This window comes from Haemaphysalis longicornis, unplaced genomic scaffold (genome assembly GCF_048455015.1).
Source record: "Haemaphysalis longicornis isolate Haplotype H1 unplaced genomic scaffold, Haemaphysalis longicornis Haplotype H1 scaffold_1, whole genome shotgun sequence".
In the NCBI taxonomy this organism is placed as follows: domain Eukaryota; kingdom Metazoa; phylum Arthropoda; class Arachnida; order Ixodida; family Ixodidae; genus Haemaphysalis; species Haemaphysalis longicornis.
Window position 1 is genome coordinate 400,153,383 of NW_027526203.1, and position 26,665 is coordinate 400,180,047.

At 49.4% G+C, this 26,665-nt stretch overlaps 1 protein-coding gene across 5 annotated transcripts in view; it reads right to left on the reverse strand.

The window, feature by feature from the left end:
- The window catches only part of LOC144155401 (uncharacterized), a 142,400-nt gene that overhangs the window by 24,308 nt on the left and 91,427 nt on the right, over positions 1 to 26,665 (reverse strand). For all 5 annotated transcript variants that reach the window (XM_077686801.1, XM_077686798.1, XM_077686799.1 and 2 more), the window contains 6 exons: positions 10,175 to 10,341; positions 9,647 to 9,866; positions 7,784 to 7,921; positions 5,699 to 5,964; positions 4,047 to 4,312; positions 2,238 to 2,517 (listed from right to left, as the gene is read on the reverse strand). In XM_077686801.1, the coding sequence (XP_077542927.1) occupies positions 2,238 to 2,517; positions 4,047 to 4,312; positions 5,699 to 5,964; positions 7,784 to 7,921; positions 9,647 to 9,866; positions 10,175 to 10,301 (1,297 nt within the window). In that variant the 5' untranslated portion in view covers positions 10,302 to 10,341. The remainder of the gene's footprint in view (positions 1 to 2,237; positions 2,518 to 4,046; positions 4,313 to 5,698; positions 5,965 to 7,783; positions 7,922 to 9,646; positions 9,867 to 10,174; positions 10,342 to 26,665) is intronic.

The following is a 26,665-nucleotide window of genomic DNA, read 5'->3' on the forward strand; positions in this document are numbered from 1 at the left end:
GATGCCAGTCCGAAACCAAATGAGCGAGTGAGATGTCATCACGACAGATTTAGATGGGTGATTCGTCTTTGATGTTGCCTTAGAGTGGCATAAAACACTGCTGTATAAGTGCACTGGTTTTCTAGGCACTGGTCACACTCTCGACATGCAGGCTTTGGATAGGGCTTGTGCAGAAAGCTCCGTGCAAGGCAGGACAATATAGGTGTAGCACTGGGTCGGTTTCGCGGGAATAGCCTGGGTGCGAATGTGGAGGAGTACGCACTGCCGCTCCTCCATGCACACGCGTCACGGGTTTCACTCCTTTGGAGGCAGATAAAGGATGTTCCGCATTTTAAAAAATGACCACACAGTTGCAACGCACGAAAAGTACACGGCTTGACGATATGCAGGCGAGTACTCTCCACCGGGTGTGCAAGTTTAGTCAGGGCAGCGGGAGGGGACAAAAATTTGTAAAGGAAAATGACACAACCAACTTATGTGAAGCAGTGTCCATGGGAAAACAGTTCTGAAATCATTTGCAAGTTGCTTGAACAAAACTAATTATGGCATGCAAAAAGCTGTCTGGCTGAAAGCCTTAATTTCACACGCTTAGTAGCGCTCTTGCTCGCGACGACACACGCCACGGCCGGAGTAGAACTTCGCAACACCAAGCCATCATGAAGAAATGCGTGCGGACCTGGGAGTCACCTCGACGTTCAGGTGCGCGCGTTTTTTAAAGCGAAGCTTTCCCTGGCACTTCTCCCGGTTTTCCGGGGGCTATTGCTGCGGCTGCTCTTTTGCCGGGTGCGATGCTGGATTTTATCTTAGACCAGACAACGCTGGTCTCTGCGTATCGCGGCCACGGGTCCCGAAAAGCACGCGCGGTGCGGAGGGGGAAGGGAGGGGGAACCCTGGGAAGTTACACTAGGTAACGCTGGCTCGAGCCCGAAGGGCCCGCCGGAGAGCGACACGAGGGGGTCGGAGCGGAGGGGGGTGCCTGGGGAAACCCCACGTATGCGTGTATCATGTTCTCTGCATGCGCTTGGAGCTGGTGGCGTATTCACCAGGGGAATTGACACGTTGAACTTTTGTCGTTGCGTCTCGTATTTCTTGACGCACTCACTACGTTCACCGTTATAAAAAATCAGCAACCACACGAAGCACAATTACATCCCCCTACACCCCCTTCTCCCCTCCTCCCCAAATAAAAAGTCACGCCTATGTTCATTTCAAACCAAAAATGTCACGATGAAAGCGAAGCTTTCATCGTGACATACTTGGCTTGTTTTGCTGAATAAGCCTCTATACCGGTTAGAAGCCTGAACCAACACGCGCCTATACACACAGTAGGTTATTTGGAACTCAAATAGTTTCTTTTGCGGCCCATAGTGCGTGTCAGCATACTTTCATGCCATGACAACGTAAACTGACATGTGATATAATACTTTCGAGCGCTCGGCAAGGTTGCGAAAACTGTTTTACCTTACATTCGATTACCAGGAATCTTAATGCCTTCTGCTAAAGCCGACAGCCCCGAAGGCCGGAATTTGTTTTGATCTTCCGTTTTCGCTGTTATAGGTTATTAGCAGCTAGCTGTTCCCTATGTTCGAAAGATCGCTGAATACAGAAGGACCCTCCGCCCTCCGTACAGAAGACTCTTCGCCCTCCGCACAGGACCGGCTTCACAAGGAATGGGGCGACGCCGGCATTGTTTCTTCTGGAGCGGTATCCAAAACTGTACTTTAAATCACGCCTTGAGCTAGTGTATGCGATTTTAAGTATTTTATTATGTAAAAAGTTACGCACACGCAAAACCTGGTGTGGACAAGCATCAAAAATCAACAGAGCGTAAAGAAACAGCAGGTAGAGCGAGCCCGAGTGAAACAGACGACAAAATTCGAGAAACCCTGAGCCGACGTCACTAAGGTGCGCTTCGCAGCGCCGCCTGTGGTCGCGCTCACCGCCAATAATAGGCAGGATTACATGAGCTGAATGTTGCTTTCATTTTTTTAAGTCTTCAACCAACCCCAGCAGTTATAAATGTAATTGTATTGGCCTCAGCCATTTTCCCTTAGCGTTAACCTGCGCTACAATATCCTATAGTACTCATGCAGTTGCACATTGTATAAGGAAATTGTGACACATTTGTAAACCCCTGCGAAGAAACGGCCAGCAAGGGCGAGCTGTGTACTGCTCAAATAGTAGTTGCCCTTTATTTTGGGAGGATATTTAGTATGACCCTAATCGTTGTAACTAACCTGTGAGCACGCCACCCATACGCTTGTAGATGCCAGACATGGGGAATATTCCTCCTATGTAGAGCTTGGGCTTGTCACCGATTCGTACGGAGATGAACTGATGTAACAGCTGCTCGTTCGTGGACAGGAATGAACATGCGATCTCTTGATAGCTCTTATGTCGTTGCCTCGCATTCATGTAGGTGTACAGGAGATCGTCGTACTGTTTCTGCGTGAAGGTGATCTTCTCGACGAGCTCATAAACGTCGGGCGCGGCCTCTTTTAGCTGCGACCACACGACCTGCAAAAAGAGTGACAAGAGTTAAATGTAGAACGAATGAAACACTGCATATACACGGCTGTGGATGCAATGCCAGCAGAAAGTCTGAAGGGTGCCGGATGCTGAACATAGTTCGCTCGGCTTTCATAGTCGCCACCAATTCTGACTAGGAATACTTGGTCTCGAATAGTCAGCACCGCAAAATTTCAATATTTGAGTAATATGTTCTCCGACGACTACTGTCCCTTAAAGCATCAGCTACACTTGCGGACAGGTGAACAGTAAATTGCATTAGCTACTTGGCACGCGGGACCTGCCAAAACTCCGAGACCAGCATCGCTGATATCAGCACGCTGCGAACGCTGCTCCAAGCCGAGTTAGAAAAAGCGGGTGTAGGGGTTTAGATGGGCTACCGCCGCCGGCATGCGCGAATGCGTGTTATGCTCCTTACGGCTACCGCCGGTGCAGCTACACGGCGTTACGATACGGTTTGGCCACAGCTACCGTGTTCCATTTACTTCTGGCGGCGCCTGAACGTCGCTTCAGTCAAAATTTACGAGGTGCTTTGTGTTTATTTCTTTCCCGTCTTGCCTAAGGGTGATGCAACGAACCATTGCGACTTCTGGGTCCCGAATTCATTTTCGGATATCGGTTTCGGTTTCACTGATCTGGTTAGTTTCAGGCGTAGCGCTTTCTGAACTAAGAGGAGGCCACCCACCTTTATTTCATTTTATTTTTGTCAGCTCAATAACGTTTACTCCTTCCCTTCCTCCTCCAAAAAAGGCTATGTAAGAAACGACGTGCCCAATGCGCGACACTGTGCGCGTTAATTTGGGCCCTGGCGCAGCTGCCCACTGTGGGTACGCGCTGTGGGATTTCCAGTCTCCTGCCCCTCCACACGATTCCTGAACCGAGAAATACATTAATTTATGCGCCAATACCGCGTCGTCTCAGAATGGGGACTGTAGTTTTAGAGAATACGGCCCCAGATGACAACTTATTCGACATACAGTCGCTGTCAAGGGCAGATTCGAGAAAAATTGGCTGGTGAGTACTATTCCAGGTTCAAGGAGATGGATGACGAGAAATTCGGGGATGTTCCGTGATTTGAAATATTTGGCTGGGAAACGACTTTCTCGCTTCGGTGCGGAACATTTTTGAGGCCCGTTCATTCCGGGGAGAATATTTAGAAAAAAAACCACTCGGCATAGTGTAAAGCAGGATAGGTGGTATTCAGTTCACGGTTACCCTGATGCGCAGCAAGATCTCTGCGCCACTTGTCTGGCAGTCGAACAAGAAGCCCGTCCGCGACAGCTTCGCCACCACTCTCGCTTTGTATCTCTATACCACCCCAAACACATCGCCAAGATTGGGCACGCCTATGAGGGGGGCTCAGCGTATACACGCGGTGTCGCCCCCACCCACAGTCAACAGGTGCCCCGAGCGGGGGTGCATGCGTGTGTGTGAATTATGTAGAGAGTGAAACTAGGAATTAAAAAATCGGGAAGGAAAGCAGAACAACCGTAAAGGTGCGATTGTGCGGAACTTGCCCGTTTCATGTTGTTGACTTCGAAGAGGCAGTTTGACGACGACGGGAGCCCCTGCAGGACGAGATCTTCGCACTGGGGAAAGGCAATGCGGGTAACATGGCGTTTTGGGATTGTCAGGGCATTGGGCCTCCAGTTGAAGAATATCACCGGCTCGTTCTTGTCCAGCATCATGCCCACATAGGCATCTAGGTTCTTTCCAATCCAAGCGACGTTCACGCGAAGCTTGAGCGACTCGATCAGGTGCTTCAGCAGTGCGTAGCTGCTCTCTGCAATGAGGCGGCCGAAAAGCGCCGAATTGGACGTTCAACCGACAAGACACAGGGGCCTAGCATGCGAAGAGCAAGTACCTGAGACCTTTACAAAGAGCGAATGCTTCAGGTGAATACAAAGGGCTACGAGGTTGATTTTATCAAAATACCGACGAAGAAAATCAGTAACTGATACGCTCGCAAAGTTAAACCTGCCGCTGTTGTCGAGATGGCAAAGTTGCGACTAAAATGAGTATATAGTCATACTATGCACGGACGGATACAATGCACGGACGGATACTTTAAATGCTCCTTTTTACGCCGAAGATCTAGAATGGAACACAATCCCTTATGATGCAGTAAATTCTGACTCAGTGAAACGACTCGAGGAAACCTTCGGGGAATTTGACGACCCGGGCTAACAAATGTACAACTTCGTATTTCTTGTGCATAACTTCTTAGTGAACTCTTTGTGGCCGTCGACTATGAAACGTGTATTATACGCGTACACTGAGGCCTGCATGAGTAATTTGAGCATGCCAGCCATATAAAGGCAATTACGCGAGTGGCAAAGTAGGTTTCCGCAAATTGTCGCCCTTTCTTCATGTGCAACGGTAGCGCTACCACGCGGCATCCACCGATACCTGGGATGGTACGTCACAACGGATGGCGCAAGCACTGCGAACGCAGGAATTTGCCTGTCGGACGTTAGCTAGGTCTAACATTATGCTTTGAGCTACCACCTCCAACCGGTACCGCAGCTTGGCGTACGAGTGACGTGCCTTTGCACGTAATAACGCCCACTGTTACGGTTCCGTAACGTCAATGATAGATGTATAACAAATGAGATTTGAGAAGGCTCTCAGTCAGTAAACCTACAGAATAAAAAAATGAACGCAAAACGGGCAATAATGATGAGAGGAAAACTTCAGCAATTGGGCACCAATGCTTTCGCCTTCGCATCACGAAGAGTGCTCAGGTGTTCTCGCAGTGTTCTCATTTTCAATCCTCGCAGTGCTGCCCCAGTCGACTTGGTTACTGCAGCCGTCGGGGCCACTGGAAAAGAAGAGATTAAAACGCTGTGTGCCTCCTTTTTTCCTTGAATTATTTTCGAATGCCCGCGGCAAGTTCTAATTGAGCCTGGAAAGAAACCGATGTTATGGTGTTGCTGAAGTAGGCGACTTTACGAACTTCCGCAGCACGCGACTTGTGCTGAAAAATGGCACGGCTGGAACTCGTATCCGCCTGCAGCTGCTGCCAGCTATGCCTTACCAAGGGCACTAGCGCTGTCACGGCTGGGCACTACTCACAGCAGGATTCTGGGATAATCAGGAGATCGGTATGCTCCGGCTGAAAAACCACTTTTCAGTCTATCGGGAAGAGCTAGCTGCCTGGAACACGCACCTGGAAAGTCGGCGATGAGCGTTGCGCAGGGAGTACCGCCGTACCCCTGCAGGCACACGGGAGGCACGTACACGTTACCGCGGCAGTCAGTGAAGTTGCACAAAGAGCCGTTGGTGCTGTTCAGGAACTTCTGCAGCTTGACGTCACCCAGACGGTTAAGCAAAGACGTCATGTTTGGCGAGCGGAAAGAGCGCCAGTGGTCGACCACCATGGTGTAATTATTCCAGTAATCCTGGACCGTCGATTGGGACACGTACCAGCCGTACCTGGGAATGGGACATGTGGGCTCACTAGCAATCGTCGTAAGCTATGTACTACGACTACGATGCAAGGCAGCCGCATTTGACCAAAGCAGGAAGTTTTTCCTGGCACACACGGGGAGGAAGTAGCTGTTTCAGCCTACTACTCCTAATGAAGAGCGAATGCTTACAGAATATTTCTGGCGGCAATCCGTAATGCAATATGCTTCAGAATAGCTGCATTAGAACACAAGAGTATTTGCCATAATACGTAATGCGATATGCTTTAGAATAGGTGCATTAGAACGCAAGAGTATTTGCCACAGCCGTACGAGCCAACACGGCAAGGCAGCCGACTATTCCAGGAACTTAGTAAGTCGATTCGTATACACTAGTGTGTACACCGGCTGCCGAAGTCTTAGAAGTGACAAAAACCAAGTAATGAGCGCGCAACCATACCGAGGTAGGGGCGCAGCGCGCACAGCCGGCCGTTTCGGACACCGAGCCCCTGAAAACAGCGGGCAGTGGTTACCGTATAGATTAAATGCGGTCACTCAAATGCAAGAGGTCATGCACTTCAAACTGCCGCAAACTCGCCCTTAGCTTCCTTTGCGATATCGACAATGTTGACATGTATGAAGCATGTCACCAATGCTAGTAGTTAGAAAATGGGTTAGTCAGTATATGGCTCCCGCTCACAATGTTGTTGAAACTGTTTTTCTGCAGCTGTACGGTACATGTGAATTGAAAGAAACTTGAAAAAAAGAAAAAAGAAAAAAGAAAGCGACTCTGAAAGCTATTCTAGGTGACACCAAGGTATGTTACACATAAAAATATACCTGAAGTTCGGTATTCAGCCTAGCAGGATCTACACGTGGACCGTAAGGAGATTTTTTACTGAGCAGAAGCAGCCTGAAACGGGGATCGTTTGATTAAACTTAATCGTGAGGGATAAGTTCATTGATTGATTGATTGATTGATTGATTGATTGATTGATTGATTGATTGATTGATTGATTGATTGATTGATTGATTGATTGATTGTAGGGTTTAACGCGCCGAAGCAACGCAGGCGACGAGGCGCGCCGTAGTGGAGGGCTCCGGATTAATTTTTACCACCTGGGGATCTTTAACGTGCGTCGAAATCTTGTATACACGGGCGTTTTTGCCTTTCGCCTCCATCAGGAAAGCGGCCGCCGCGGCCGGGAATCGAACCCGCGGCCTCGTGCTCAGCAGCGCAACGCCTTAGCCACTGAGCCACCGCGGCGGGTGAGAGACACGTTTATAACCTACATAAATAATACAGAAAAATCAACATTTGTGCACCTGATACGCGCATAGCATTCGCGTGGGATTAATGGGAGAGAGAATGCAACTACCAGCCAGGACACTTGAAAAGGAAGTTTTCGCGGAGATTATAACGGCGCGCATGCTTATAAGTTGAAGAAACAGAAAAAACCCAAAAGTGAGCTCGCTGAAAATTTAAACAAAAATACAAGAAAGGAAAAACAGGACCACGAAGTACGGCATGGGTTTGCGTGCGATGAGGAAAACTAACGATTAATGCACTTCATGAGGATAGATGGAAAAAAATTTATTTTTGGAATTAAGATATGTCACATAGATTAAAAGTAAAAGAAAAACACAAATTCTATAGTTAAGTGCAGCTTTTACCGACAAGTGTTTGGTCCTTGATCCAAACATCCAAGTATTAGTGTCATACGCGAAAGCGTCTGCAAGCGCCACGTTCGCGCTCTAGATGTAACGAACATCAATGTAACGAACATCACGGTGGCCAACTGTCCCATGCAAGCGGCCCGGTGCATATGCTGGCTCACCGCACTCACCGTCCAATGGGACCCAACGGGCCAATGTCCTCGACCAGTCCGGTGTTCACCCATGGCTCAGGGTTGTAGGCTGGTCCCATCCATAGCTCCAAATTTATCATTGACTCGGGAACACGGGCAGTGGTGGCGTTGCAAGTGCTGTTGGGTTCAGGAAGAAGCGAGTGTGTCAGTGTGCAAGCGTGCACGGTAGACACAACTTTTTGATAAATTGCGCAGAAACAAGCAAAAAAAAAAAATCAGGGCCATTCCGCCAAGCGAAGGAGGATGACAAGCGGAACTGTAAATGTCGTGGTAGGACAATTTGCAAAGACTTTATTGCATCACTCACTGTCACTTGGTAACGACGCAATGGCTTTGCTGTCGCTATGATATACCCTGATCGGCATACTCGCAATGTAAAATCTGTGCACGTACGCCGCTTGGTGGTAAGTTGGGCGGAATCGATGTGGCATCGCACGCTAAAGGTCTCCTACACGAACCGTGTGCATCACTCCCTTTCCGGTTCCCACTCGCACACATTTAAATCGCCGATTACGACAACAGGGGAAGGGTCATCGCAACTAAACCACGATTCGAGGACAGTACGAGGACACCTAAGCACGGCTCAAGGGTTTTAAAATCAGCAGCATTATTTGCCAATTGACCGGCTGAGACGCCTTGCCTCCGCCCCGCGTTCTCGAAGGGCTTTGTCCTCTTGCCTCTTGACACGACTTGCTTAGCGATCCGCCTCAACCCTTTCGAATGGCTTCCATCTATCTCTTACACGTTGATTCGCTGCTCGTTCCCACCGCAATGCATTGGGAGAGCTGACGACGATGGTGGATTTGGATGCCTGTCTGTTCGCGCGCTTGGCTGCATTCTTCCGCTCCCTTACTTCAGCTGCGGTGTACTGGCATAGACGGCAATCTTTCGCTACCGTCTATGGAACGCCCCGCGCTTGAAAGACACGATGCACCTCAGGAGATTTATTTGTGAATAGACAGGCAAATGTATGAAAACCTATCCATATACGGCTCTGCGTTAAAAAAAATCCTAGGACACTTAAGCCCTTCTCATGGGTTGTGAATGCCAAAGCATGGATGTCCAGTTGAACGCACGGGACGCCTTGCTTCCGCCCCGCGTTGTCGTAGGGATTTGGAACCTTTCCGCTTGCGATGCTACAGAACCGGACGTATAGGCTAAGATGCCAGCGCTAGCCGCTAGATGGGGAGCGCAAACTTGGAGATTACAATAACTTCAGTGACCTTAGTTGCGTCGTTGCAGTTCTAATAGAATAGTAACTAGTGAAAGTGTGGGCACCCTCAATGGTGCACCGCTGTGCACTGCTCTCCTCCTATGTTTGATACCAGTCAATATGTTCAAGTACTTTGGTTTTCTGGTGTTCGAAACACGCTCCCTTTACTTTGTCTTAATTATGAGAACAGCATGAAAGTCACGTTGAAAAACGACGGCAATAAAGACAGTCATCTGCGATCACAATATTTAAATGCTCGCATCGTACTATCAATGTATTTATTACCACTTACACTGGCAGTATGCAGGCAAGTAAATACATATGCAAGCCTATATCAAAGTTAACATCCGCAGCTTGCGCGTTTGGTATACACATATACCATGTTATTAACGAATACCACCTGCTCAACTACAGTGCAGCCCCTCCGAAGACGTATCCCCGCGTAGATAGCATTGCGCACATCAAGGCGGTTCCTCATTTTTCAATACCTCTAGCATACACAAAGAACTAGCGTTCCCCTACACCCAAGAAATTGCATAATAACGAAACGACACTCCGAAGCGGGGAAACACGAGTTTCCCTCTGCTCGCCCGTCGTTCGACACATTCAGGACGCATGTGGCGGCTCACTGTGGGCTAAGGCATCCGGACAGCCTCTGGAAGGCTGACTCTGGATCGAAGCGATCCGTTCGCCGGATTCGCACGTCCCCGTAGCCCAGGAGCTCAGTGACCATTATCTCGAACATGTGCGTGATGAGCCGGTGCGTGGTCCTCTGCGTCGTCTCGATTACGATGCTCGTCGGCTGGCCCTTGATGTACATCGTGCGGGGCGCCGGCAGAACGTGGCCGTCTGCAGAAAAGACGAGAGCCCGAGGTCATCGACTCGGGAAGGTAAGCACCAGCTGTTTTGGTATTGCCATCCGGCCAACATCACGCTCTATGTCGTTCGACGAGGAAAACGTGGACGGCCGCATAAGAGACATGTATGAAGAGGCCCCTTCCGGATGGATGGCTCGACAGGCAGCGTATATCTTTTACACTAATTATTCAATGTTTATTTCTTTGCATAGAAACTATTTACTACGTGCCTGTCATTCGGAGCAGACCCGAGCACGACGGGGGCACAAAGCGGAAAGAAGTGCGCGCTCGCATACTCACCGCCAGAACTGTAGCACGACGTCCGCGGGCTGCTGCCCTTGATGGCAGGATTGCTGTGCACACCGGGCGGACCCGGCGCGCTCACGAAGGCCACCAAAATCCAGAGGATCCAGGAGGGGCTCCTCATGTTAACCGCTCACCCATGGCAGGCTGCGAGCTGGGTCGAGCTGCGAGAAAAAAAACGGGCACGCGTCACGAACAAGTTCTTTCCAGAACAGCAAATAACCCATAAGAACAATAGTGACGAGCGCACAGTGATGCTGCGATTAACGGCAACAAATAACAGCTCCAGATAGCAATGGGCAACCATGTTTTGTACAGTTCATGGCGTCGTCATTCAACTTGACATAATTGATGCCACCGCCCCATTGGTTCCACGGCCTTCTAGCTCACTGATAGGCTTTGCTGCACTTAAGCGGACGGACCACTCAGACTCAATCTCAGTTCACAATTAATCGCTGCAGGAATAAAATTGGACACCTGCTCTAGACACCACTAGCAAGCTCACCACGTCGGCGCGGCCAGTACCACTGTTAAAGTCCAGTTTCCAAAAAACCGCTACATAAGCGTCTTCCGCCAACAAAACGGTCTGTGGATCGACGCCTGGACACAAGGGCTGATCAACTCCAGCAGCATCCCTAGGTTCCCGAGTTATACCTAAATGACCGTGCAAGCTGTTTGTCAAAACAATTGATGGCGCCACGCGGCCAAGCGCCAGCCCCACTGCGGGGCTCACAGAATATACACTTAGAAACACTGAAACTGTCGCACGCTCTTGCGCTCATATCTAGCCGCACAAACGCAGATGTCCTTTTTTCCCCGAGAAATTAGAAAATCCACGCACAAACGTCTACCCCAATTCGATACGCCGTAGCTCGCATGCGCACGTCAGTTCATTCACTGCTGCTTCGCCGCCTGTGTAGCCTTTGAGTTGTCAGGGAAGCACAAATTCGCTCCAATAAACTTGTTTTTTCCTTCAAGACAGCTGCGTCGTCTTTGGCTACGCGACACCTGGTAGAGGTGCGGGGTTACCCTAAGCCGGGGGCTGCCCTAAGCCCCCGGCAAGTCGCCAAGCACGTCCAAGCCACGCCAGCCGCCGACTTCAAGGTCTTCGTCCGGAGTTCGGTCTTCTTCGAGATCATTCCTTGAAATTAGAAGCCGCGATCATGACCAGCGCTTCAATTCATCGCCTCCTGTATTTTTACAATGCCAAACGCATCAGCCCGGACCGGCCAACCAAACCCTCTCCTTCTACTCCGGCCACTCTCCCCCAATCTGTAGCCTTCCCAGCGCTTTAGTCACGTGACCGGTTCATATCGGGGTGACGCGTGGTGGAAAGCGGCAACGTTGGCAAAACGCGCTCCGCCACGGCTCTGAGTTTTCTAACGCTGGCGCGAGCGCCATTACTTTGGCAATCTCAAAGATCGGTTGCCTTGGCAACCAGGCACAAGTCGCTCTCGAATTCAGTTACGGTTGGGTGATCGCCTGCAGTGCCTACCTTACGACAGGTGGGCACTGCAGGCGTACCACTCACTCCCATTGTGAAGCGCGCGATGCGTTTGGCATTCTAAAATACAGGAGGCGATGTTCAACTACGTCACCTGTCGCCTTGCAGAACCACCACCACTTCACGGGTCCCCTTCAGAAGATCCTGATGAATGGCTGAAACATCTCGAGAGGGTCCGGACATTCAACCGATGGGACGACGACGAAACATTGAGGCAAGTGTACTATGTTGAAGTCTGTTTTTGCAGTTGGTTCGAGAACCACGAAAGCACCCAGCAGATAAGTTTGGAGTTATTCAAGTCTGAGTTTGCGAAAACGTTCACGACTCTGGTACGCAAGGAACGGGCCGAGCAGTTGCTGTAGACCCGCACACATCATCCCAGCGAAAGCGTGCTCGTGTTCGCTTAGGAAATAAAGCGACTTTTTCTCCGTGCGGACCCACTATTGACGGAAGAAAAAAAAAGGCTACGATTTTTGATGCGAGGGGTAAAGCAAGAGCTCTTCGCTTGCCTTGTTCGTATCCCCCCTAAGACGGTGTCCGAATTCGCGTCTGAGGCCGCCGCGATGGAGAAGGCGCCGGAAATTCGTACGAGGCAGTACCACCCCCTGATCAATGCGTTGGTTTCGGAGACGATCTGTGCGCCACGCGAGACAATCCGCGAAATCATCAAGGAGGAGCTGCGGAAACTTGCCCAACGACACCGCAACCCCAGGTCGCCTCCCTGAGCGAAATGATCAGAGAAGAAGTATACAAACACAATGCATGGTTCGCGGCATGGTTCGCGGCTTGTCTCGCGCCCCCGTCTACCCACCCCCACAAGATTCCTATGAAGACGGCGAATTCTTCGGAGTCGTTACGAAGAGCGACCTAGCCGACCGGCAGCGTGCCGACCCCGAGTTGCTCGTCATGATTGACTACCTCGAAGGACGCAACGTCAGTGTGCCAAGGGCCTGCAAACGCAACTTACCTGCATTCAGCCTCAAAAACTCCCTCCTCGTGAAGAAAATTTTCAAACCAGGAACGAGATCAAATTATCTTGCCATCCCTGCAGACCTTCGGTACGAAATTTTGGAAGCGTGCCACGACGAGCCATCTTCCGGACATCTCGGCACAGCACGCACTCTTGGAAAAATCAAGGCGAAGTATTATTGACCCCGCCTCACATCCGATGTCTCCCACTACTTCCGGAGCTGCTGTGACTGCCAGCTATGAAAAAGGCCACTGAAAAGACCCGCCGGCCTTCTGCAGCCGATCGCCGTCCCATCGAGACACTTGCAACAGATCGGAATGGACCTTCTGGACCCGTTCACTACGTCACGATCCGAGAACAAGTGGATTGTCGTAGCGACCGACTACATGGCGCGCTACGCAGAGACCGCTGCTCTTCCGACGGGGACTGCACAAGAAGTCGCAAAGTTCTTTATCCATCAAGTTGTGCTGGGACATGGATACCCTGAAGTACTAATCACGGACCGCGGAACGGCATTCACTGCGGAGCTCATGCAAGGAGTTCTACGTAAAAGCAACACGGATAACCGAAAGATGACGGCGTATCACGGTCACCCTCAGACGAACGGACTAACCGAACGCCTGAACAAGACAATGGCCGATATGCTGTCTATGTACATCTACGTTGAGCATGAAAGATGGGACGAAATACTCCCTAGGACGAAATACGAAATATGTCACGATCGCGTACAACACAGCTGTCCAGAAAACTACGAGGATGACTCCATTCGAGCTTGTCTACGGTTGACAGCCGACGACGATTCTCGACGCCATGCACGCTGCCACACGTGGGCGACGACGACCTCAACGCAGACGTCCAGGGATACCCACAGCGTGCAAAGGAGGCCCGCCGGCTTGGTCGCGTACGTACTATGGACCAAACAGGTGGCGGATGCCGGACGCTACAACCTCGGGCGCCTTGTGTGGTCTTGTGTGGGTTTGGACTCCGATTCTACGACACGGACTGAGTGAGAAGCTCTTACGACGGTATTGCGGGCCCTAAAGAAGAATTCAATGATGTGTTGGCCAAATTATCTACGAGGTTGTAGCCGACAGTGATTCCAGCACATAACGATGACGCACACCGCCCGAAGTCGTCCACGTGGTTCGCCTCGAGCCTTACTACGCAAGATGAACTTTATATTCGTGTTTGGACTGTCGTTTTATTTTAGCATCGGGTCGATGCCCTCTTAGAGGGAGGGGGGGGGGGGGGTAATGCCGCGGACCGTGCATTGTGTTTGTATGCTTCTGTTTGTTTTTACCATCCGGCGGCGCCAGGCTGTGTTATCAGTGTTTCAAGCACAGTGCCTTTCCTTTCTTTTCAATGCCGCACGATCTATCTTATTTTGATGAGTGTTTGGCCTTGACGTCTCTAGCCTAGAATAATCTTCTTTGATCTCCAGTGTTCTCGTTGTAGTTCGACGTTTCGAGAAACAGTCGCGCCGAAAGAAAAACACTCCCAGCGCAGCCTCCGCCGTATTCGACTTACCAACATTCTCCTTCGAACGTCACTTTGTTGACTGCTGTTTCGCAGCCTGTGTATTCTTTGAGTTGTTCATTGGAGTGAACTTGTGCTCCCCTGACTTGTTTTTCCTTCAAGATAGCGGCGTCGCCTTTGGCTACGGGAAAACATTTATGTATACGGTCAGCTTTCCAGGTACAGTGATGTCCCAGGCATGCCCCCTAACTTACAGGACTTTCGGAGGGGCAGGAGGGAGGACGGAAAGGTGAGCAGCTACCCAGACATCACTAGGAAGTCCTCTTCTGCCCAATTCTGATATGGCTGAATGAAACTTGCGGAAATAATGTAACCGCGCATAAAAAAACGAAATGTGACTAAATCAGAGTCTGCGCGACTCGCGTGACATTGGTTTAAACAGCAGACGAAAATGAAACAAGCCCATCAGATCTGTAAGTACGCATTGTGTGCGAACTGCCCCCCCCCCCTCCCAAAAAAAAGAAACTTTATTCGAATTTCTTTGCTTCTATCGCCTAAGGTAAGGCTACACAAAAGAGCTTTCGAAATGTCCAGACAAATATTCTCGGTAACACGAAACTGACGCAGAGTGAAAAAATGGCTGGCTCAAGTTAACATTTCTAAACCCAGTTATCACGAGCGAAAGCCAAGACTATGCAGACAGTGTTTCGTGAAAGTTTGCCTTTCCTTGAGACTTCGCGGGCTGCTGTCTAGCTATATCTACTGAATGATTGGATTCATCATTTCACTTGCGCTGAAGGGCACGCACAAACAGCCCAGCCCACGCGCCATCGATGGCGAGACTTACAGACCACGCACCCGCGAAGCAGCCGTTAAACCCTCGCCTAGTCACGTGGTTCGCTTGCAATGAAGCGCACGCACAGACGCCCCAGCTGGTGCTGAGCGTTAAAGCGCAGGCAAAACAGCCGTTTCACCCGGGCCTAGTCACGCGGTACTGTAGCGGCGAGGCTCCGAACTAGTGAATCGATAAGAAAGAGAGGCGTAGCTTGCGCGCCGAAGGTTGATTCTCACTTGCGACGCCATGAAGGACCTTGAAAGATGTAGCTTTCGCTCAGCCTACTTAGCGTCTCCAAAAAGATTCAAATTTGGCTTTTATGAGAAGAATCTACAGCTGCGATATAAGGGGCACAGTAGAGGGTTCCGAGTTAATTCATACATCCTAGGACGCTTCATAATGTTCTTCGATGTTTTGTACACCCAACAATTTTCAACGGAGTCCCGAAACAATACAATAATCGCGGCAGTTCATTGAACAGATATCATCGTGCTCAACCAATGCCCTAGCCATGAGCTACTGTGGCGGGTGAATTAAATGGTTGGTATAACCTCCGAAAAGCCATAGCGTGAAACATGTACACACCAGATGCTTTACAATATTTCCAATACGCATCTTAATAAGCAGTTAAGACAGTCTATAAGCACAAAAGATATGTTTGAAAAGAACCATTTTGGTTTTTTGTTGAGCTTTTAACTAAAAACCTGCACAGAATTTTTAACCAGGCCGGATGTCAGAGAGAAAAACCAAGATATCTTTCTAAACTTTTCTGACCTTAACGTCCAATAGCGTATACACGTACTGACCGCTCTGCAAGAAACGAAATACTGTGTGTGGAACTATCTGGTTGGACACTTTTGCACAGTATGTACAAAAGTATCCATTTTTGTATATTTTCTATCCTTTATACAAAGTATAAACTGCACTTTGTACACTTGTATACTCACGCTTAAAAACTTGCGAAAATGACGAAACTTGTGTCCAAAACCGTTTACTCAGTCGATGATTTCAAGCTTAATGGCGCAAGGCCGACAAAGGCAAAGAGCGCCATGGTAATTGCGAATGAGATGAGAAAGACTTGTAATAAAGGCAGTATAAAATTTACTAAGAGAATTGGTGTATAAGCCCATAATAAAACATTGAGTATACTAAGACAATTGGTGTATAGGGCCATATTAGAACATAGTGAGTATAGGCACCTAAGGTGTAGAGCCTCAGGTTCCGCCACTACTTAGCAGCACCTCATTACCTCAGGATAGTTTGATATGCGTTTTCAACAGTCAACATTGTAAGGGAACATGGGATTGTCTGCAAGAAACAACGAAGGGTGCAAGGGAATGCTGTATGTGTAAACTTCCTTAAAGTGACCTTTCCTTTCAGTGTTGCACATATTACATTCAATAAGCATATAAAGGACAGATAGCTTAGGCTTGGCTTGGATTGGATTGGATTGGATTGGATTGTGTTGCGTCATAGCCGCGGCAGACGCACTGGCGCCGGCGCGTCCCCTCCCCGTTATGGGTGCTATAAAACGCGGTGCTTGCGCCGCTCCGCTCCATCGCTCCCGCGCCGTTCCTCCGCTGTCCAACGCTGCAACGTGAACCCCCTATGCGTCGCATCTACACAGGGGTTCCCGCGAGGGGAGGTGGGAGTTTTACTTATTTCTTTATCCCACTGTTGCCAGTGCTCCCGCAACGTCCTCCTCACATATGGTTCGAGGTCTTGACATGGAACCGTTTAATGTATATGCTGTCACGAAGGCAGCAGCTGCAGCACTTTGGTCAGCGGCTTCATTTCCAGCAATGCCACAGTGGCCCGGAATCCAGCACACTGTGACAGCACGCTTGAGACTATAAGCCGAGTATATAGCTCTAGAACAGCATTAAAAGTTGGGTTTCTACTGGGCTTCAGAGATGAAAGCTTTGTAACAACACTCAGCGAGTCTGTGTATATAACTGAGCTCTTAGTTTTGCTTTGGAGAATGTAGTTCAAAGGTATCAGGATACCGTATGCCTCTGGAGTAAATATACTAGTGTTCCTGTCCATTTTTTCGGACAAAGTGGCTGGGGAGCCGTTTGCAGCACAAGAAGACATGGCTGCAGAAAAGCATCCGTGTAGAATTCAGCTGCTTTGTATTTGTCCCTGAGTGACAGCAAGTGCTGAGTAATAACAAAGTTTGGCGCATTTTTTTTTTTTTTTCTGAAGAACATGTCACAATGAATTGGGCAAATGTCCCATTTAGCAACCAACTCATGAATAGGCGTACAGTAAACATCAGTAACAGGAACTTGGAGGGCCTTTAGGAGGCGTGACACTGCCAAAGGAAAGGGAGGTGTTATGGATGGTCATTTTCAAAAAGTTGATTGTGTGTGTTATTTTTTATAATGGCATTCAAAGGGTGTTTCTTCCTCGAAGTAATCTTTGCAGCCTACATCAGAGTTGTGTACGTTTGTTGATACTCAAAGGACCACTGATTGGATTCGACGTGAAGGGACGAATGGGGCTCGTTCGCTGGGCACCTGTGGACAAGCGAAGCCCCAAATCGTATACTAAGCCGAACATTTTCAGTGCTGTTTTGGTTGATGACTGGTATACGATACATCCATAGCCAATCCTTGACCTTACTAGGCTATTTAGAAGTGCAACAAGACACTGTGTTCGTTCCCCCATGACTGATAGGATATAGCTCTAGAACAGCTATAAAAACGTTTATTGTTTTCAGGCATTTACTTTTTAGTAATTTAATGTGCGTTATGGATTGTGGTATGCAGTTTGTGGTCAAGTAAAATGCCCAGAGAATTGTGTCCATTTTGCATTGGTATGGGCTGACCTTTTAACTTGATACAGGGAAGGGGATGGACACCACGCAGCCTTGAAAATACCTCAACAGCACTTTTATCAGCATTAAACGTAAACCCGTTCCTCTCTGCCCATGTAACCAGTTTGTTGACGCTTAATTGGATTTGGGGTTCACATATAGATGAATTACAGGACTTCAAAACTAACTTCAATGTTGTCAACGTAAGTGTAGTATAAGGCTAGTATAAGGCAGTTCGAGAGAGAACATTTTTTAGCGAACTCATTTTAACAAGAAAAAGTGCGCAGCTCAGCACTCCCCCTGGGGTACGCCATTTTCTTGAACAAAGGTTCTAGACAGCACATTACCCACACGAACACGAAATGTGCGATCAGAGAGATAGTCCTTAATATCATTGAGCGTATTGGCAGCAAGGCCAAATGACTGCAAAGCCGGAAATATACCGTATCGCCATGTTCTGTCATACGCCTTCTCCATGTCAAAGAAGACAGAAAAGCAGTGTTGTTTATGGACGAAGGCGCTTTTCACATACGATTCAAAAGCAACCAGTCTATCTGTAGTTGATCTGCCAGACCTGAAGCCTGTCTGAATTTCATCCAAAAGACCAGTAAACTCGAGAAAGTAAAGAAGTCGCCGATTTATCATTTGTTCGAGGAGCTTACATAAACAGCTAGTCAAGACGATAGGCCTGTAACTAGCGGCGAGACAGGATTCTTTTCCTTCTTTTATAAGTGGTACAACGATAGCCTCTTTTCATGTTCTTGGAATGTTACCTGTTTGCCATATTTCCTTAAAGGAGCACTGACACGAAAATTTTATGTTACATTTTTATTGCTTTTATCGATGCTTAATGGCCTGGCGAACCTGAAACAGCACTTCAAATACTTCAGCGCGCGACAGTTAATTACACTGAACGGCCTGAAAGTCATTTGTTTCAAATTCCCGCGCTTTCATCCCGAACGGCGCATATGACAGACTCCCTGCCTGACTTCACCGCTTTGTGCGGACGTCACCGGCGCCCGCTTGAGAGGGTGTTGCGCCCGCTCTCCGCTCGTGGGGCCGCGCGCATGAAGTGACGTCACGAGCTTTTGACGAGCGCTGCCGCGTCACTTCTTTTGGCTCTCCCTGGATGATGTCACACTGATGTCCTTTTGCTGAGTGCCGCTCCGCGCGCTGCTCCGTCGGCGCGATAAATGAGATCCAATTAAACTATGTTCTTCGCGTCGCAGGCCGCTCATATTTCACCCAGGGTCTTCTGTTGAGTGAAGGAAGCGAATTGTGCAATAATATTAACGACGAAAATTGGTGTCAGTGCTCCTTTAAAGAGACAGTATTGCACACAGAGTGTCACTATGTTGGTGTCTAACCATGTGATAACGGATTCTATCAGCTCCATGGGCTGACTTACCACATGTCGAGAGTGCACTCATCAATTCAAGTATGGTAAATGGGGAATTCTATCCTTCATTCGAACGTTGGTTCACACGAAGGGGCTGACGCTCATCTGTCTTCTTGTGCTGTAAAATGTGTATTGATTGATTGTAGGGTTTAACGCGCCGACGCAACGAAGGCGATGAGGCGCGCCGGAGTGGAGGGCTCCGGATTAATTTTGACCACCTGGGGATCTTTAACGTGCGCCGAAATCTTGTACACACGGGCGTTTTTGCTTTTCGCCTCCATCAGAAAAGCGGCCGCCGCGGCCGGGAATCGAACCCGCGACCTCGTGCTCAGCAGCGCAACGCCTTAGCCACTGAGCCACCGCGGCGGGTGTAAAATGTGTATAATGCAAAGAAGTGAATACATGTTAAAAGTGTCTCCAAGAGCATCTGCTTGATCTGTGACTGTTGCCCACACTACTTACTAGGGGAATAGGATGGGTCTTGTATCCTTTCAGTATTTTTATTCTTGCCCAGACTTTCCTACAGTCCATATAACAGTTTAGAGACGATATAAACCTCGTCCAACTTTCTTTTTTTGCATTGCGCCGCGTACGCTTTCCTGTGGCTTTTTCCCGTTTAAAGTTGAGCAGGTTGTTGGCTGTGGGATAGCGGCGTAAGAGTGCCCACGCCTTATTCTGTTCAGACCGTGCATGCCCGCAGTCCTCATTCCATCATGGTCTGGGGTTTGGGAAAGTTGTAGATGTGGTCTCTGGAATGCAACGTTTACTCAGTAGAGTGCTGTCGTTACGGTAGTTTCGCTTTCTTTTTTTTTTTTTTTTTTTTGCTAATACAGTTACGCTAGTTTGTGAAGTAGAAACTGCGGACGAAACGAGAGAGGGTAGGCCGTGTTTACTTGTCACACACGATGCACATAAAGGAGAGACATGGACGAATCGAAAAAAAAAGTAGTGCAAGAATGCAACCAGAAAAAAACACCTGCTCATTCCAAACTTAAACTGGTAACTAAGAGACAAAAAGTTTGTCTAAATTAATCCGCATGAAATGCTTCGGAGCTTTAACGCGCTGCAGTAACACCTGGAACACGAAGCCCAGAGTACGGCATCTGAAAAAATTACGCCCACCTCCCCTCGCGGGAACCCTGGTGTTATGCAACGCTGAATGAGGTTCCATTGGCCTCGCATCAAGCAATCGTCGGGTACGGCAAGAGAGCAAGCGCAAGCGCAAGCGCGGACGACCGTCGACTGAGAGACCGGTCGGAACGCGGCACTCCGCTTCTATGCGCTGCGCACCCGAAGGAGAGGAGACCGCGGAGAGAGAGAGAGTACTGCACATGCGCACAGTGCGCAGCCGCGCGCAGCCCGACCGCAGATGTTTGGAGAGAGTGTTCGCTATCGGAGAGAGGAGAGGAGGCGAGCGGAGGAGAGACGCAGCTGTGCGGACGCGGACGACGGACGCACGCAGGACAGGGCCGCCGGCAAGAGATGCTCCTCTCAGCGTCGCATCTAAAACTCTTGCCCCCACCCCGCACACGTGCTCAATAACCGTACAGCAATGTACCTGGAAACTATTCCCTAACGGAGATAGTAGTAGAAGTAGTAGTGAGACTTTATTTAACATTGGGTTCAGGGTATGGGGGTGGCGAAGGCCCAAAGGGTACCCGCGACGGCCAGGGCTCTGGCCGTGACGCTGTCTTAAATTGCCAGGTCAGAGCACCCCAGAGCCTGCTCCAAGTGAGAGGGGAGGGGAAGGGGCTGCTAGGCTTACAAGCGTCACGTGTCAAAACGTATCAAAAGTTCTAGCGAACGGGCAAGAGTGGTGCTTGCAATCGGCATGATGTGCTCGCCGGACCATTGAGCGGTCTTGCGAGGGGGCGCGGCGATTCAGCGGAGCAAGTCTGGAACTCACGAGGCCACAGGAAATCTGACTCATTTTCTGCAGTGATCAAATAACCAGAGAATTCCGATAGGAAAGTGGCTCGCAGCATTTAGCAGGTGTCGCTGTACAGCGATCTGGATAAGTCATATCTATGCGAATGTTACGCCCGGCTGCGCTGAAGTAGCTCGTGTCAGCAGAAAACATCGGATAAGGCGACACAATACCCGGATAGAGCTTACGCAGCTTTGCAGCAAAGAAAAAAAAAGTAAGGCTGCACACCGCTTCCATGCTGCGTACACGGCTGCACAGACAACGCTGTGTTTGTAAACAGGTGACGCAAAATGATACGGCGACGGCGACTCATGACGGCTCTCTTGCAGACTTATAACGGCGCGATGCGCACATTGTTTACAAGCCCGCCGATGGCTCTTGGCTGCCTATGCGTTGAATGAAGCCACCAAGGCCTGCTCATTAGGTACCTCCTGGCCTGGAAGCCCTGAAAAATATGTGCTGTCGGTTTCGCAATGGTGCCCCAAACACTTCGAAACTCGCGTAACAATGAATAAGGCAATAGGCACGGTTTTGCAGTGCTTGAATTTATGAAACATTCATCACTAACAACTGCCGAAGTGATGTCCCAGGAAGTGATGAGGCCGCATCACGTGACGTCGTTACCCGTGACGTCGATGCTGTGCAGTGAGCCGCAGTGGGCTCGGAGCTATAGTGGATTGTGCGACCGAAAAGAGAGGGGAAACGAGAAGAGAAGACGCATCAAGGACACGGCGAAAAAGTCATCCGTCGTGACGCGTTGGCGTAAAAGCGTGAAACACATGAGCGGAAAAGGGCACGTCTGCGACCGCGTCTCCCATTTGAAAAACAAGTTTGCCTTCCGGAAGACCCCCGGATGGACCGCTCCCGCGCGCGTACAACCTGCTAGATATTTCGCCGCGCCGGAAGCTGGGCCGTCTGTGGCCGACACATCTGCGTTCGGGACGCAGCTAACCGGTCCAATGACAGCCCCGCGCTGCCATTTTGAAGAATTGGAGACACATGCTGCGGGTGTGCCTGCGGCGCGTCTTCGGAACAAGAGAGCCGCGAATCGATGTGTCACACTTCGCGCTCACGTTTTCCGCCCGTAACGTCATCAATGACGTTCCACCGCCTCGCGCTGCCATAGGCTGCGTCCAGGCTGCGCGGGAGAAAATCTAGCAGATTGGACGCTTGCAGTATGTGCGCGGCGCGGCCGATCCGGGAATCGTCCGGCACTCAAACCGATTCCCGATGCGGCAGACACGCGCGCGGACGCGTCCGGTGTCCGGCGTCCGGCCAAACACGAAGTGAGGTTAAAGTAATTTCATATATTAGGCTTTAATCGAGAAATGGTCGCGAAGAGCAAAGCGAGTCATTGCTGTTATGTGTGATTGTCACAAATACATATTTACAGTGACGCAGTTTCTGCATTAAAACATTAAAAGGTTCAAACTAGCTAGCGTACAAACAAGGTAGTCGTATCAAAACAAGATAAAAATTGTCAAGAAAATGGTGCGAATATAATGTGGGTGTGAATCCGTGTGATGTCTACAAAGTCGAAGTGCTTCAAGCCGCAGTGCGCATTATGGCAAGGTGTATGAGGTCCTGGACGAGAAACGAAGGCTAAGTCTAGGTCTGAAACATGAGGCACTACAAGGCTATGGACAATATGGCATTAAAAGGAATAATGCATGACGTACTTAACACAGCAAGGGAGGGAGATGGAGGTATCCGTAATTATCTCTTTGAAGTTATTTTTTTTTCTTACATTTAAACAGCACCAGCACGATCGAGAGCAGCCCTCTGCGTAAAATTATGTATGTACTGCATGAGTATTCCTTAATTGATTGGTTGATTATAGGGTTAAACGCGCCGACGCAGCGCAGGCGATGAGGCGCGCCGTAGTGGACGGCTCCGGATTAATTTTGACCACCTGGGGATCTAACGTGCGCCGAATCTCGTACACACGAGCGTTTTTGCTTTTCGCCTCCATCAGAAGAGTGGCCGCCGCGGCCGGGAATCGAACCCGCGTCCTCGTGCTCAGCAGCACATGAGTATTCCGTAACCAAAGTCAAGCAAAGAAAAAGTCCCCTGTACAATCCTTACGTTTTGCGGTGGTCAGTTTACCTAGTTTCTCATTTGTCCCCTGTAGTTTATTTTCTGTCTCCCTATGGCAGTCACTGTATCAAAGGCCGGAGTCTCTCCTGCCGGTAGAGATAGGACTGTGCAGCTGACTCTCGTAGAGGACGCACCAAATGTGTAGATTAGTCAGGAGGAAACCTGCAATAGCTACGTCCCAATGAGCTTCCTTATTTCCACCCATAACACAGTGGCTGGCAACCCAACACACCGATTTTCAGTTCCAGTTTACTTAAAGAGCCCATTAGGTTTGTGAGCACATTAAGTTGTGATTTTTTTGTGCACTACACCTGAAAACGGAACCTGCACTGCCCTTAATATACGTACCGGGCCTCAAAACGTTCCTCCGTATTATCTTACACCATAACAATACCATGCGTTTATTAAGAGGTGATAATGGATGTGTTCTTAGGCAGTTTTGAGAATAGACAATTTCGGACCATGCGCACTGTATGAGATTGCGCTCCGCGACGCGAGGGAGAGTCGCTGCTAAGAACAGCTAGCGGAGATTCGCGGGCGAAATCACAGGCCTGGCTGTTTCAGTACCGCCATGCAACCAGGGCCGCAGACGGGAACCAGTGTGCTTACGCCTTCCGACTTCGTCTCCCACTTCTACATGCATGCGAATGTACCTGCGAATTTGCTGCTGCGGCGCCGTTCGTGCGGAAAAACGACCTATTGTCACAGATACAAAAACTGCAGGTTCGTTTTGCCGCACGAGCGGCGCCAAAACAGTGAATTCGCAGGTACATTCGCACCATGTAAAACTCACCATGTAGGCTTCGTGTATAATAATCTGCACTACGCGACGATTAACAAGCTTCTCCTAGGGGCATAAAAGACAGCGCTGTTAATATTTGTCGGTAACCATCGCATGTGTGAAAAAATGAAAAAAAAAATTGTTGGATGACAAAGAGACATTAAAATAAAACGTCCACCACAAAAATTGTTTGTTCCGCGCTTTTCACGTTTATAATATCCACTGTATACTTTGTTAGCTTTATGTAAGTTAGTTCTTTACTTCCATGTTTTTTGCTTCCATGTTTGAAAATGTCGGACAAATATAAGTATTTGTGCTTAACATATTTATTTAATGTTATTTCTTCTTATGTAGACAGAAGAAGTTACAGCAATTCTGCCACAATTCTCGGAACATGTGAATAAATTTTTTATGAAATATTGTATTTCCCTTGTTCTAGACAGTTAATGGTTATGTATTTACAGTTAATAGGTATTTTTAGTAAATAGTTCCAGTTAACAGGTATGTATTAATTATACATAGTTGTCCCTTGAAAAATCATACGAAGGAGGTCGAAGTACCGTATAAACCGGAATATAGGTCGAGTTTTTTTCCAAAAAAATCCGCACAAAAGTCACCCCTCGTCTTATATAGCGGTCATTGGCAGAATGTAAATCGTTGTCTGGCAACAATGTGCAAGCGCAGTCCGTCGCCATCGCCATTCATGTCGGACTGCTCTCTCGCACTATCAGGCCTTTATTTGATTTGGCTTTTCTCTAGTTTTTCGTCTTTTACTCGTTTATTGTGTGTGCGTGCATACATTTCTGTACGTCTCTGTTCCGAGATGAGTGGCGACAGTCGACGCCAGTTCGCCGCGGCGTTTCAGCTGACGGCGATTGAGTCACTGAGCAGAATTGGAATATGGCGGCACCACGCCAGTTAGGCGTTTCGGAGAAAAGTGTGCGGTACTGGCGGAGCCAGAAAGCTAAGCTGTGCGCGTGCAACCCCCGAAACCGATCGTTCCGTGGACGTCAAGCGGTGCACCCCGAGTTGGAGAACAAAGTGGCAGACTTCATCCAGGAACTTCGCTCACGATCGCTCCGGAGGCTCACGATCGCTCCGGAGGCCATGCGCGGACGGGTTCCGCGCATGGATAGCCGAAATGAGTGGATTGCCGGCGACAACAAAAAGACCTATACGGGCCGGTTGCGACCGTGTCAAGCTGGGTGTCCTTCTGTGGGCAGTCGCTGCCCGACGACATGGTTACACGAGCGTTCAGGAAGTGTTCCATCAGCGACGCGCCTGATGGCATGGAAGATGACAGTGCGAAGCAGTCATCCTTGGAGGACTCCGAGAGCTCGGACGAGTGACTTCGGCAGGCATAGTGAGTGGCAGTGACGGACGGGCGTCGAAAATAAATATAGACATTGTGAGTGCGCTTCTGTGCCGAATTATTTTTTTTGTCAACTTTTCCCACCTCAAGGTAGGGGGTCGACCTATATACCGGGTCGACCTATAATCCGGTTTATACGGTACAATTTCCGTCCACCCCCCCCCCCCCCCCCCCCGCATCCCAGCAAAATTTCTGGCTACGCCCCTGGTCTGTATGTATTGTATGAACAAAGAGGGCAGCATGATCTATTGACTTGGAACTTTCATCTACTCCCCAAAGCACAAATCATATATGCGAAAGGTACATAAAAAAAGAGGGAAATACATCCCATATCCCTCACAAGACGGGCCATTCAATACGGGCCTCACAAGACGGGCCATAGATCCCATAGAAGGATAGAGGGACAAAGTCGACAAAGCTAACTTTCTATTTATGTCTACTGCAGAATGAATGTCTCCCCACTGACTTCCAACTGCTCCTATCCTGCTCCGTCCACATGCGCTATTGGTCACCATATAACGCCCTGGAGTCTGTGGCGTTCGGCAGCCATACGCTTACTCCAGCTGAGCGCAATATTCCGTCCCTTAAAAGGAGTGCCTTCGCCATTCTTTTTGGACTAAAAAAGCGTGTCTAAAGGAGCGCAGTTCACGATACAGGAGGATCCCTGGAGCCCTGTCCCGGCTGAACCGTCTTCATAATCCAGCTGGTTGACTGGTGGTATGGGCGCTGACCCTACAGCGTTACGATTACTTCATTGGGAATAAAAAGGGACCCACAAATGCTGACTGATTGATTGATTGTAGTGTTTCCCGCGCCTACGCAACGCAGGCGATTAGGCGCGCCGTAGTGGATGGCTCCGGATTAATTTTGACCACCTGGGGATCTTTAACGTGCGCCGAAATCTCGTTCACACGGACGTTTTTTGCTTTTGGCCTCCATCAGAAGAGCGGCCGCCACGGCCGGGAATCGAACCCGCGACCTCGTGCTCAGCAGCACAACGCCTTAGCCACTGAGCCACCGCGGCGGGTCCCACATATGCTGTTACGGATGCGCTGTCACGGGCGCCTGTTCGCACGCTGATTTAAGTAGAGCCTGAGGAGGCTGCACTATTCGTAGCAGTGCAGGTAACGCCGGATGACCGCTTGGGTACGCAAGCGGTCATGTGCTTGGGTGTGCACAACAGGAGGGCGGGTTCTGTCATGTGCTTGGGTGTGCACAACAGGAGGGCGGGTTCTGTCGTGAGGTTCTCGGAAAGTTGGCGGCGCAGAAATATACCGACACCGTAAGCGACGCAGGCTGCGACTCCTGT